This window comes from Coregonus clupeaformis, unplaced genomic scaffold (genome assembly GCF_020615455.1).
Source record: "Coregonus clupeaformis isolate EN_2021a unplaced genomic scaffold, ASM2061545v1 scaf0639, whole genome shotgun sequence".
Classification (NCBI taxonomy): domain Eukaryota; kingdom Metazoa; phylum Chordata; class Actinopteri; order Salmoniformes; family Salmonidae; genus Coregonus; species Coregonus clupeaformis.
Window position 1 is genome coordinate 186533 of NW_025534094.1, and position 13280 is coordinate 199812.

Below are 13280 nucleotides of genomic sequence, written 5' to 3' on the forward strand. Positions count from 1 at the left end.
ACATTGTATATTTTGGTCATTTAGCAGACTCTTATCCACAGCGACTTTATATACAGATTGTAGCTTTTCTGGCCACCGTGGGGAAATAATCAATGCATGCCATTGCTTTCTTTGACCTGTCGAATTAAGGATGGGGGAGATAGGCCTATAGGCTATGTGAAGTGACAAACAGTTGGAGGACACTGAGGAATAGGTTACAGTTATATTCTGAAGAAACTATTCTATTCTATTCAATAAATCAATGTACTTTTATTTAGCCGTAGACCTACATGGGATTCATAATCTATCATGTTTGACATCATCATCATTGCTCAGAGTCACTGGTATAGGCTATCTTGTCTCTGCACCGGACAGGTCATTCCCGAGAGCAGGTGAGCAACCACAGTGGTCACATGTCGGACATCAAGCCGCTGATAGGCTACAACGGGCGGTTTGGGTTTCGGCGCAACACGCCCAACCTCCGGCGGAACCCGTCCAGCTTCGGAGAGGTGACCACGTTCCAACTCTATTGAGTCCAACGGCCGAAAAGGCATCATCATCATGTGAAGTTCCAATGAGCAAAAATAAATGCGTCCACAGAATGCCACCCTATAACTTTATGTCATTATTTATGCCTTTATATCTCAGCCTAACCCTAGGGTGATAGCTAATAAAACAATAATAATATTTTGTTCAAAGACTGCTATAGCCTACATTCACAGACAATGGATTTCAGGTAGCACCATTGATGTACACTATATATACAAAAGTATGTGGACACACCTTCAAATTAGTGGATTTGGCTATTTCAGCCACACCCGTTGCTGACAGGTGTATAAAATCGAGCCATGCGATCTCCATAGACAAACATTAGCAGTAGAGTGGCCATACTGAAGAGCTCAGTGACTTTCAACGTGGCACCGTCATAGGATGCCACCTTTCCAACAAATCAGTTTGTCCAATTTCTGCACTGCAAGAGCTGCCGCAGTCAACTGTAAGTGCTGTTATTGTGAAGTGGAAACGTCTAGTAGCAAAAACAGCTCAGCCTCGAAGTGATAGGCCACACAAGCTCACAGAACGGGACCGCCGACCGCTGAAGTGCATAGTGCATAAAAATAATCTGTCCTCGGTTGCAACACTCACTACCGAGTTCCAAACTGCCTCTGGAAGCAACGTCAGCACAATAATTGTTCATTGAGAGCTTCATGAAATGGCAGAGCAGCTGCATAAAAGCCTACGATCACTATGCACAATGCCAAGTGTCGGCTGGAGTGGTGTAATACTTGCTGCCATTGGACTCAGGAGCAGTGGAAACACGTTCTCTGGAGTGATGAATCACGTTTCACCATCTGGCAGTCTGACGGACGAATCTGGGTTTGGTGGATGTCAGGAGAACGCTACCTGCGCCAATGCATAGGGCCAACTGTAAAGTTTGGTGGAAGAGGAATAATGGTCTGGAGCTGTTTTTCATGGTTCGGGCTAGGCCCCTTAGTTCCAGTGAAGGGAAATCTTAATGCTACAGCATACAATGACATTCTAGATCAGGGGTGTCAAACGTACGGCCTGCGGGCCGGATCAGGCCCGCAAACGGGTTTAATCCGGCCCGCGAGATGATAAAAAAATAAATTATAATATTTTTTTTTTGTAAAGTATAAAAATGCGCTGCAATTTTTCTATAAAATAAACTGCTGTTCCAATTGCGTCCACTGGATGGCGCAATAGCAATTGTGTTAAGCAAGCAAATTGTTTATACCGGGGCGGAGCAAGTAGGTCAAGCACGTGCAGCCAATGAGCTACTTTGTTTTGCCCGCGATATTTATTACGGCTTTTACTTTTAACATTATGTGCTTTGGCACCCTCATTGCCCCAATATGTCTCTGTCAAAAAAGAGAAAAGTGGACGCAGAGTGCAGAGTGTTCCAAGAAAAATGGTCATCCTATTTATTCACGGAATTGAATGGGAAAGATGTATGTTTGGTGTGTTCAGAGCATGTTGCAGTGCTGAAAGAATATAACCTTCAGTCGCCACTATGTGAGTCTTCATGCCGACAAATATGACAACTTTCAAGGACAGCGGAGATGAGAGAAGGTGAATGAACTGTTGGCGGGTCTGAAGAAACAGCAGTCTGTGTTTACTCACAGCCGAGACATCAGTGACGCTGCAGTGAAAGCTAGCTACCTCATTGCTAATGAAATCGCAGTGGCTTCAAAACCATTTAGTGAGGGTGAATTTGTAAAAACATGCATGATGAAGGCAGCGGAGATTGTGTGCCCTGAAAAGCGGCAGGCTTTTGCAAATATCAGCCTGACAAGAAACACAGTTGCAGACAGGATTTCCGATCTTTCAGTGGATTTGGACAGCCAGTTGAAGCAAAAAGTCATTTATTGCGTTTTTGGTTGCAATTGATGAAAGCACGGACATTACAGATGTTGCACAACTGGCCATTTTCATCCGCGGAGTTGATGACACATTGACCGTCACCGAGGAGTTCGTGGAGTTGGTGCCGATGACAGATACAACGACAGCAGCTGATATTTTTACCGCACTCGTCGGCGCGCTGGACAGGGTGGACTGGTCCCGCGCTGTCAGCCTGGCTACAGATGGTGCGCCCTCAATGATCGGGAAAAAAGCAGGCGTTGTGACAAAGTTCAGAGAGAAAGTGCAATCTGCAAATGGAGGACGTGATTTTTTGACTTTTCACTGTATTTTGCACCAGGAGGCTTTGTGTTGCAAGTCATTAAAGATGGATAACGTCATGAAGGTGGTCATCCAAACTGTTAATTTCATCCGATCCAGAAGCCTGAATCACGTCAGTTTGACAGCCTTCTCAGAGAGAAAGACCACATCTATGGCCTGCCATACCACACTGAGGTAAGATGGTTAAGCCGAGGTGCTGTGCTGAGGCGTTTCTTTGATTTACGAGAAGAAATTGAACAGTTCATGGAAGAAAAGGGCAAACCAGTGTTAGAATTTCATTCCGCAGAATGGATGCAGGACCTTGCATTTATGGTGGATGTTACAGAGCACCTGAATAACTTGAACAAACAGCTGCAAGGGCGCAACAAAGTTGTCACGCAGTATTATGACAGCATACGTTCTTTCAAGTTGAAGCTGTCATTGTGGGAGACGCAACTTGCCGGTGGTGATGCAGCTCACTTCCCCTGTCTGAAAAATGTGTGCGCGACCCAACATGTGGCAGACATGAAGCGGTTCAAAGATAAAATAACGGGACTGTTACGGGAGTTTGAGCAACGCTTTCAGATTTATGTTTATGTTTTTATGTTGATATGCTATTGTTTTTAATTGATTTTATTTGTATATTTAATCTATTCTTGACTCTGTGGTTCTTGCACTTGTTTGGGGAACAGGATTTCATAATTTTTATCTACATTTCTGCCTGAGAAATGACACCCTGATATAGTTCTGTGATCTGTGATATACTTCTGTGAATCACTGAGGCATTGTGTGTTTGTGTGTTCTTTGTCCTCAGAACTTTCAAATAACTTGAGGTGTTTTATGATTAATATTGATGTTGTGCTTTTGGACACTGTCCTCAGGCTCCAGCTTTATGTTTATATGTTTTTATGTTGATGTGCTATTGTTTTTAATTGATTTTATTTTATTTGTATATTTAACCTATTCTTGACTCTGTGGTTCTTGCACTTGTTTGGGGAACAGGATTTCATTATTTTTATCTACATTTCTGCATGAGAAATGACACCCTGATATAGTTCTGTGATCTGTGAAACAGTTCTGTTAATCACTGAGGCATTGTGTGTTTGTGTGTTCTTTTTCTTTAGAATTTTCAAATAAACTTGACGTGTTTTATGATTAATAGTGATGTTGTGCTTGTACTATTTTGGACACACTGTCCTCAGGCTCCAGCTTTATGTTGTATGTTGATCGTATTAAAACAAAGAAAACAATCTGAAGTTGTTGTTTTTAAGTTATATATACCATGATTTTTCCGGTCCGGCCCACTTGGGAATAGATTTTCCTCCATGTGGCCCCTGAGCTAAAATGAGTTTGACACCCCTGTTCTAGATTATTCTGTGCTTCCAACTTTGTGGCAACAGTTTGGGCTAGGTCCTTCCCTGTTTCAGCATGACAATGCCCCAGTGCACAAAGTGAGGTCCATACAGAAATGGTTTGTCGAGATCGGTGTGGAAGAACTTGACTGGCCTGCACAGAGCCCTGACCTCAACCCCATCGAACACCTTTGGGATGAATTGGAACACCGACTGCGAGCCAGGCCTAATAGCCCAACATCAGTGCCCAACGTCACTAATGCTATTGTGGCTGAATGGAAGCAAGTCCCTGCAGCAATGTTCCAAAATCTAGTGGAAAGCCTTCCCAGAAGAGTGGAGGCTGTTATAGCAGCAAAAGGGGACCAACTCCATATTAATGCCCATGATTTTGGAATGAGATGTTGAACGAGCAGGTGTCCACATACTTTTGGTAATGTAGGGTATTAGTTTACTATCACTAACAAGGTTTCCATCCAAACTTTTTATGCCAGTAAAGTAGGCTAAAAAAAAAAGGACAGGCCTGATGGAAACAGATTTTTTTTGGGTAAACTTTCCAAATGCCCACAAAACAAAATATGCTAGACAAGGTGGGATCTTTTTGTGTCAGTAAAATGAATTATGCGAGAAATGTCATGGGGACGCTTTTATGAGCAAATATTGATATAATAACCATCATGTCAAAATAAATGGAGTCAGCTATGACATGTTGTGTGGTCCTCCCATTATGACTAGTTGGGAAAGCATGCAATTTATTAGGCTACAGATGAAATAAGTTATGATTAATTTCTTGCTTTTATCCATAATGATCTCATCATTTAGCCTACCTGCCCAGCCTACCCCATCTGTTGGCTAGAGCGCACGTGCCAAGACCAGAGTAGGTACATTTGCTATTTAACTCAACAGTTTTTATGACAAAACTATCTGTAGAGTTGAAAATGTGATGGAAACACATTGAACTTTAGATTTTAATTAGACACATGAAAACGCACTGCTTTTCATCCAGAAGTCTGTTTGGTGGAAACACCACTGGTGGGGTACTGTGCAAACAGTACGGATTTTTATGGGGATTTTTTTATTATGCTAATTAAAGGTAACTCTCGATCCACGATATAGCAGGGGATGAAAAGCCATAACACATACATTTTTGATCGATAATGTCCAAAACTGCAGTGAAGTCTAACCAAACATGATGATCGATGCTTGACTGCTGTTTGACAAATAACACTTTTATCTGGCTAGAGCGCATGTGCCAAACACCGAGTAGGCACATTTGCTATTTTATGCAACAGTTTTTGGCAAATCTATTGGTAGAGTTGAAAATGCGATGCAAACACATTGAACTCTAGAATTTTTTTAGTACCTTCAAACTTGAGGGAAAAACATTTTATGTGCACTACGTCATCACATACTGATTTTTATCCTAACCAAGTCAGTTTGGTGGAAACACACCACTGGTGGGGAAAGGCGCATGTTTTCTTTATGTTTCTTTATGCCTAGACACCAGCATTTCTGGGAAATCACGAAAGTATTACGTCAAGCCTGGGCAAGTCTCCATAAAGCACTTGCAATTTCACTAGAATCAGAGTGTTTCACTTTGATATCTTCCAGTCAGTAGTAGGCTAAATCTTCGTCAGCGTGTAGCATGCAAATAGGCCACTAAATTGAGTCAATAGCTTTATTCACTCGGTCTATTTGACTGTAGATTATAGGAGGAGCAATGTGAAATATAATATAACATTAATATAGATATTCCAATTCATACCGAGAACGAAATTGATATTCTAAAGTGAAAAGGGAAGTAGCCTAGAACAGAAAGCGTGACTTGAGTTTCTGTTAATGGTCTGCGAAAATACACAGTACTCGGAATCTTGGAATTTACCTCCACACTCACAGCTGAGTAAGTTATTAATTGTTGTATTGTAGGCTAGTCTTATTCTATATATAGTCATACGACCTGCTATAACATAATACTATTATGCTGATCTGGTAGTACCTGTTTATATTTTTGTAAATACTATTATGAAAAGTTCTCTTAAGTTTCTCTGCAATATACAGGCTGTCTTTAAATAAATATATATATATATATATATATATATATATATATATATATATTGCCTGCCATTCATGGGGCTTTTTCCCCACTGACTTTCTCTCACTGTGTGTGTTTGTCTGTTTGTCTGTGTGTGAATTAAGAAGATGGTGAAGATGAACCCACTGTTTATGATCCTCCTCCTCTCCACATCCTTAGGTATGTTAGAATGAGCAGGTTACACATGTTTTATAAGTAACATTTGATGAGAATCCTGCCCTAGAAACTGGTGATAGCCAACCAAAGGACAATTTTTACAACAAACCTTTCACCATTAATTGTTGTACTATTGAGCACCCTCTAACAATTTGAAGGTTGTTGTGAAATGTTTATTTGTACCGCATAAAATATTTGTACAGTACATTTAGGCTACCCTATATAGTGCACTACTTTTGACCAGGGACCATGGCACCCTGTTCCCTACATAGTGCCCAATAGGGAGCCCTGGTCAACAGTAGTGCACTATATAGGGAATAGGCTGCCATGGACCCTGGTCAAAAGTAGTGCCCTATATAGGGAATAGGGTGTCATGGACCCTGGTCAAAAGTAGTGCCCTATATAGGGAATAGGGTGCCCTCCGTCCTCCACTGAGATGGTCTATCTTGGATGTTCTTCCACAGAGCTGGTCAGTGGAGGCTGTTCGTCATGTGACGCTCCTCCATCTCCATGTAAGTTGTGTGTCCAACGTCCTGTTTATGTCCGGGAGGGAGAAATGGCAGTGCTGCAGTGCCCGCTGCGGACCACCAGGGCAGGGCACAGGGGAGGGGAACCTGACCCTGGCATGGCGCAACCACTCTGGGCCTGGGGAGCTGCAGGAGCCTGTGGTGTGGAGGTCTGAAGATACTCTCATCATCTTGAGGGTCTCCCCCAACGAACAGGGGTCCTACTCCTGCTCACTGCTGTATGTCTGTCACTTACACATCTAGATGGCCTTTTATTGTCCGTTTTATCAATCATACTTTTGTTCTTCAATTATCTTCTCCTTCCGTCTGATGTATTTTATTTTATTTTATTTTATTCTGTTGATTGATTGATTGAATTAATGGTTGATGGTTTGATTGATTGGTTGATTGAATGATCAATTGCTTGATTGATTGATTGATTGTCATATCTTTCTCTGGACCGTTGCAGCAATGCCAGTGGCCAGCCCCTGAGGACAGCGTGGTTTAACATCACAGTGTTCTCTGGCCAGTGCTACACAGACATGGATGTGTATCCATCAACTTGCTATCTGGGAGAGTCCTGCGGAAAGTATACATGCACGTCGGACCACAGCATCCCACAAAACTTCACCAAACTGAAATATACGTGGTACAAGGTATGGCTTCTTCTTTTCTTTGTCCCCCTCCTCCACCAGTTGGCAAAGTAGTAGTAAATATTCAGTGATGGTGAGTTTCCACTAGTTCTACTTACTTGCCTTTGGTTAAAACGAAAGACATATGTCATTACGTCTGCTTGAGGAGGTGTGTTTTCCCCCTAGCCGTTGGCAAAGTATTATTGAATAGTCTGTTGAAGGTGATTTATTCCACTAGACAAAAAGCCACAGGGTATTTCCCTGTTATATCATGTTTTCCCCTAGCCTGGGTGGCTGTCCTAGCTAGCGTAGGGGCCAGCATCAATGTTTTAGTTCACCAGTCAGTTTTGCGACTAGCGTCAATAGACAGGCTTTGAATTACCAGTTTATTACCAGTTTATTACCAGTTTATTGCCCGTTTATTACCTGTTTAGTACCTGTTTATTACCTGTTTAGTACCTTTTTATTACCTGTTTATTACCTATTTATAACATGTGTATTAATCACATTAATTTATAAAGTCACTAAGTGCTTATACAGAAACCCAGCCTAAAACCCCAACCAGCAAGCAATGCAGATGTAGAAGCACGGTGGCTAGGACAAACTCCCTATGTAAAACATGTGTATTACCTGTTTATTGCCTGTTATTACCTGTTTATTACATGTTTATTGCCTGTTTATTACCTGTTTATTACCTGTGTATTGATTAATGTATTGTAGAACTGTGACACAGAGTTACGCTCTGACTTTGGCGATGGATACCTGGAAAGTGCTACTGAGAGTGACAGTGGTTACTATACCTGCACTTCATACTATACATACAACTCAAACCTCCATGATGGACAGGTGTTTACCTTGTCCAAAACCATGGAGCGGACAATTAAACAAGGTAGGAAGCTACTGTACAGTACTGTATATCAGGGTTGGGGTCAATTCATTTCAATTCCAGTCAATTCAGAAAGTAAACCAAATTTCAATTCCAATTCAAAAATGTTACTCATTGTAAAGCATTGAAGAGAATTTGAATTTGAATTTCAGTGCAATTCCTAAATCGACTGGAATTTAAATGGAATTGACTCCAACCCTGCTGTATGGTTTTGGACTTTCTGACCTTTTGCAAAGATACCTTGAAATGTATTTGTCAATTAAGATTTATTCAATGTTTGGTTGATCTGAATCTGGATTCTAGGGGAAAGCTAAAGTCAATGCAAGAACAAGGATCTGTAACTTTTGCCCATAGTTATGGTTTATTTTGTTCAAAACGATTGATAGAAAGTGAATGTATTGTTCCCTTTTAACTACATTCATGTTTGTGTTTTAACTACATTCATGTTTGTGTTTTAACTGCAGTGCTATTTCTGTTTTAACTGCAGTGCTATTTCTGTTTTAACTGCAGTGCTATTTCTGTTTTAACTACAGTGCTATTTCTGTTTTAACTACAGTGATATTTCTGTTTTAACTACAGGGATATTTCTGTTTTAACTACAGTGATATTTCTGTTTTAACTAGTGATATTTCTGTTTTAACTACAGGGATATTTCTGTTTTAACTACAGTGATATTTCTGTTTTAACTACAGGGATATTTCTGTTTTAACTAGTGATATTTCTGTTTTAACTAGTGATATTTCTGTTTTAACTACAGGGATATTTCTGTTTTAACTAGTGATATTATTGTTTGTACAGGAAGTTCCCATTTAAAGCCAAAGATCATTAGCCCTCAGGATGGGGAGTTTATTGAAGTACATATGGGTGAGTTCCTCTACCTATCTGTATGGGTGTAAATCAGCGTTTTCAGTCAAGTGTGTGTGCGTGTGCGTGTGTGTGTGCGCGTGCGTGTGTGTGTGTATGTGTACCTGCGTGTGTGTGTATGCAATATCCATGTGAATTATGTTTTGTGTTTGATCTACATTCTAGAATGTTCAGTAACACTTTACTGAAGGTGTACAGGTCTAATGCTTTATGATTAATTCATAAGGCGTTGTAAGCCTTGTTACAACAAGTAAAATACATTATAAGTAACTGTATGCTCTAAGTCAGGGATGGGCAACTTGTGGCCCGGGCCCAAGGATCAACCCCCCCTCCACACACCTTTTGGGGGGACTCAGTCGGGGTCTCAACTTACTGTTGCGAGATAGAACAGTAGAATATACAAAAAGCAATTTCAAAATGTGGTTGTGCATCAACAGTTTTTATCTTGTTATGCCAGTCACTGATAGTCACTCAGTTAGCCCATGTCAGCTAACATTTTATAGATTGGTAAATTAGTCTAACGGCCAACTATCTTATCTAAACTTAGTAATCATGGTTCAGATAAGTTCAGATTATTTGTAGCCTTCACCCCCATCAGAGTTTCCCATCCCTGTGGCCTTCACCCCCATCAGAGTTGCCCATCCCTGTAGCCTCCACCCCTATCAGAGTTTCCCATCCCTGTGGCCTTCACCCCCATCAGAGTTGCCCATCCCTGTAGCCTCCACCCCCATCAGAGTTTCCCATCCCTGTGGCCTCCACCCCCATCAGAGTTTCCCATCCCTGTGGCCTTCACCCCCATCAGAGTTGCCCATCCCTGTGGCCTTCACCCCCATCAGAGTTGCCCATCCCTGTGGCCTTCACCCCCATCAGAGTTGCCCATCCCTGCTCTAAGTAAAGTGTTAGTGAATGTTGTGTGTGTTTTCTCCAGGATCCACTGTGGTGGTGGTCTGCAGGGCTGTCCTGTCCTCTGAATTTGACTCCTTCCACTGGATGGAAAACATATCTTTTGTGGAGGAGAACATGGAGGCCCTACCAGTGTTTTACAATACTTCACAGTGAGCATGTACAGTCACTACAGAAACGACCTGGGTTCAAATACTATTTAAAATCTTTCAAATACTTTGAGCGCTTCCTTCAGCCTGCCTGGAGCACTTTTGTGACTATTCTATTGGTTCCGTTGTGCAAGGAAAGCCCAATCAAGCTCAGATAAAGGATGTGAAATATGCATTTACAGCAAACGGCATAGTCGCTGAACAGTAGACAAGTATACTATCATGAGATTGATTGATCAGTTGATATGATGACATCAGCTTTTTTTTCCTTCTGAAGACTATTTCCCTGGTTTATCAGCCCAGTTACTCATCCCTCTAAAACGAGTAAAGAAACGCGGTTCTCCACAGTTAACGCAACACACTTGACTGTTTCCTCCAGAGAGAATGGCCATCACCTGGTATCGCTGGTGATCAGGCAGGTGTCCGAGGAGCAGCTGAGGAACAGATACACCTGTAAATTGGAGACTCCATCTGGGACCTCCAACGTCTCTATCACCTTCAAACAGAGGAGTAAGTCAAGCAGCCTCTTAAAGGGACATTTCAACACTTATCTACTGAATAATGAGTATGAGGTAGATTATTATTTTATGTCCCATTAAAAGGCACAGTCTTTGCTTTCCAATCATTACAAATATTACAGAGTCTGCCTTTATCAAACTCTACTGGCCATTTCACAGAACCCTCTCTTCTGCTCTTAGGTTACCATGACATTTAATCAAGAAGAGTTTATTATCACTTCTGTGTGAAATTCTAATGATTATCTCAGATTTCTTTCCTCCAGTTTCTCTTTCCGCTGTACAGTAACAGCTGTTTGATATTATCAGGTTTATTTGTGTGTATGTGCGTGTGTGCGTGCGTGGCCGTGTGTGTGTTCATGTGTATTTCATGGCCTCCTTTAGGTCCACCCCAGTTTCACTTCCTGGTGCTGGGTATAGTAGGGGTCTTTGCCGTGACGGTGGTGGTGGTGACTGTTGTCTATGTCAAGCTGAAGGTGGAATCTGCGTATTCCTCCAGGGCTTAGCTGTCCTGGATCTGCACAGCTCTGCGAGGGCCTGGGATCGGGAGAGACACTTAAGTGTTTTAGTACTATATCTCTTGACACAATGATGAAAATAATCATGGCCTCTAAACCTTCAAGCTGCATACTGGATCCTATTCCTACTAAACTGCTGAAGGAGCTGCTTCCTGTGCTTGGCCCTCCTATGTTGAACATAATAAACAGCTCTCTATCCACCGGATGTGTACCAAACTCACTAAAAGTGGCAGTGATAAAGCCTCTCTTGAAAAAGCCAAACCTTGACCCGGAAAATATAAAAAACTATCGGCCTATATCGAATCTTCCATTCCTCTCAAAAATTTTAGAAAAAGCTGTTGCGCAGCAACTCACTGCCTTTCTGAAGACAAACAATGTATACGAAATGCTTCAGTCTGGTTTTAGACCCCATCATAGCACTGAGACTGCACTTGTGAAGGTGGTAAATGACCTTTTAATGGCGTCAGACCGAGGCTCTGCATCTGTCCTCGTGCTACTAGACCTTAGTGCTGCCTTTGACACTATCGATCACCACATTCTTTTGGAGAGACTGGAAACCCAAATTGGTCTACACGGACAAGTTCTGGCCTGGTTTAGATCTTACCTGTCGGAAAGATATCAGTTTGTCTCTGTGAATGGTCTGTCCTCCGACAAATCAACTGTACATTTCGGTGTTCCTCAAGGTTCCGTTTGAGGACCACTATTGTTTTCACTATATATTTTACCTCTTGGGGATGTTATTCGAAAACATAATGTTAACTTTCACTGCTATGCGGATGACACACAGCTGTACATTTCAATGAAACATGGTGAAGCCCCAAAATTGCCCTCGCTAGAAGCCTGTGTTTCAGACATAAGGAAGTGGATGGCTGAAAACTTTCTACTTTTAAACTCGGACAAAACAGAGATGCTTGTTCTAGGTCCCAAGAAACAAAGAGATCTTCTGTTAAATCTGACAATTCATCTTGATGGTTGTAAAGTCGTCTCAAATAAAACTGTGAAGGACCTCGGCGTTACTCTTGACCCTGATCTCTCTTTTGACGAACATATCAAGACTGTTTCAAGGACAGCTTTTTTCCATCTACGTAACATTGCAAAAATCAGAAATTTTCTGTCCAAAAATGATGCAGAAAAATTAATCCATGCATTTGTTACTTCTAGGTTAGACTACTGCAATGCTCTACTTTCCGGCTACCCGGATAAAGCACTAAATAAACTTCAGTTAGTGCTAAATACGGCTGCTAGAATCCTGACTAGAACCAAGAAATTTGATCATATTACTCCAGTGTTAGCTTCCCTACACTGGCTTCCTGTTAAGGCAAGGGCTGATTTCAAGGTTTTACTGTTAACCTATAAAGCGTTACATGGGCTTGCTCCTACCTATCTTTCCGAGTTGGTCCTGCCGTACATACCAATACGTACGCTACGGTCACAAGACGCAGGCCTCCTAATTGTCCCTAGAATTTCTAAGCAAACAGCGGGAGGCAGGGCTTTCTCCTATAGATCTCCATTTTTATGGAACAGTTTGCCTACCCATGTGAGAGACGCAGACTCGGTCTCAACCTTTAAGTCTTTACTGAAGACTTATCTCTTCAGTAGGTCATATGATTGAGTGTAGTCTGGCCCAGGAGTGTGAAGGTGAACGGAAAGGCTCTGGAGCAACGAACAGCCCTTGCTGTCTCTGCCAGGCCGGTTCCCCTCTCTCCACTGGGGTTCTCTGCCTCTAACCCTGTTACAGGGGCTGAGTCACTGGCTTGCTGGTGCTCTTTCATGCCGTCCCTAGGAGGGTGCGTCACTTGAGTGGGTTGAGTTACTGACGTGATCTTCCTGTCTGGGTTGGCGCCCCCCTTGGTTTGTGCTGTGGTGGAGACCTCTGTGGGCTATACTCGGCCTTGTCTCAGGATTGTAAGTTGGTGGTTGAGGATATCCCTCTGGTGGTGCGGGGGCTGTGCTTTGGCAGAGTGGGTGGGGTTATATCCTTCCTGTTTGGCCCTGTCCGGGGTTTCTTCGGATGGGGCCACAGTGTCTCCCGGACCGCTCCTGTCTCAGCCTCCA

The 13280-nt window shown here is 42.2% G+C and overlaps 2 protein-coding genes and 1 long non-coding RNA gene across 5 annotated transcripts in view; 2 read left to right on the top strand and 1 right to left on the bottom strand.

Moving 5' to 3' along the window:
* Positions 1-11229, top strand: part of LOC123485265 (interleukin-1 receptor type 2-like) — a 31741-nt gene extending 20512 nt beyond the window's left edge. The window contains exon 10 of the mRNA XM_045216208.1: positions 11184-11229. Within this exon, the coding sequence (XP_045072143.1) occupies positions 11184-11213 (30 nt within the window). The 3' untranslated portion in view covers positions 11214-11229. The remainder of the gene's footprint in view (positions 1-11183) is intronic.
* The window catches only part of LOC121546628 (coiled-coil domain-containing protein 81-like), a 96531-nt gene that overhangs the window by 65713 nt on the left and 17538 nt on the right, over positions 1-13280 (bottom strand). The window lies entirely within an intron of this gene.
* Positions 5632-6847, top strand: LOC123485267. 2 transcript variants are annotated; one of them, XR_006658952.1, is made up of 3 exons: positions 5632-5904; positions 6201-6255; positions 6717-6847. It is a non-coding gene; the product is annotated as an uncharacterized LOC123485267 (long non-coding RNA). The 2 variants fall into 2 exon arrangements; XR_006658953.1 differs by having other exon boundaries at positions 6204-6255.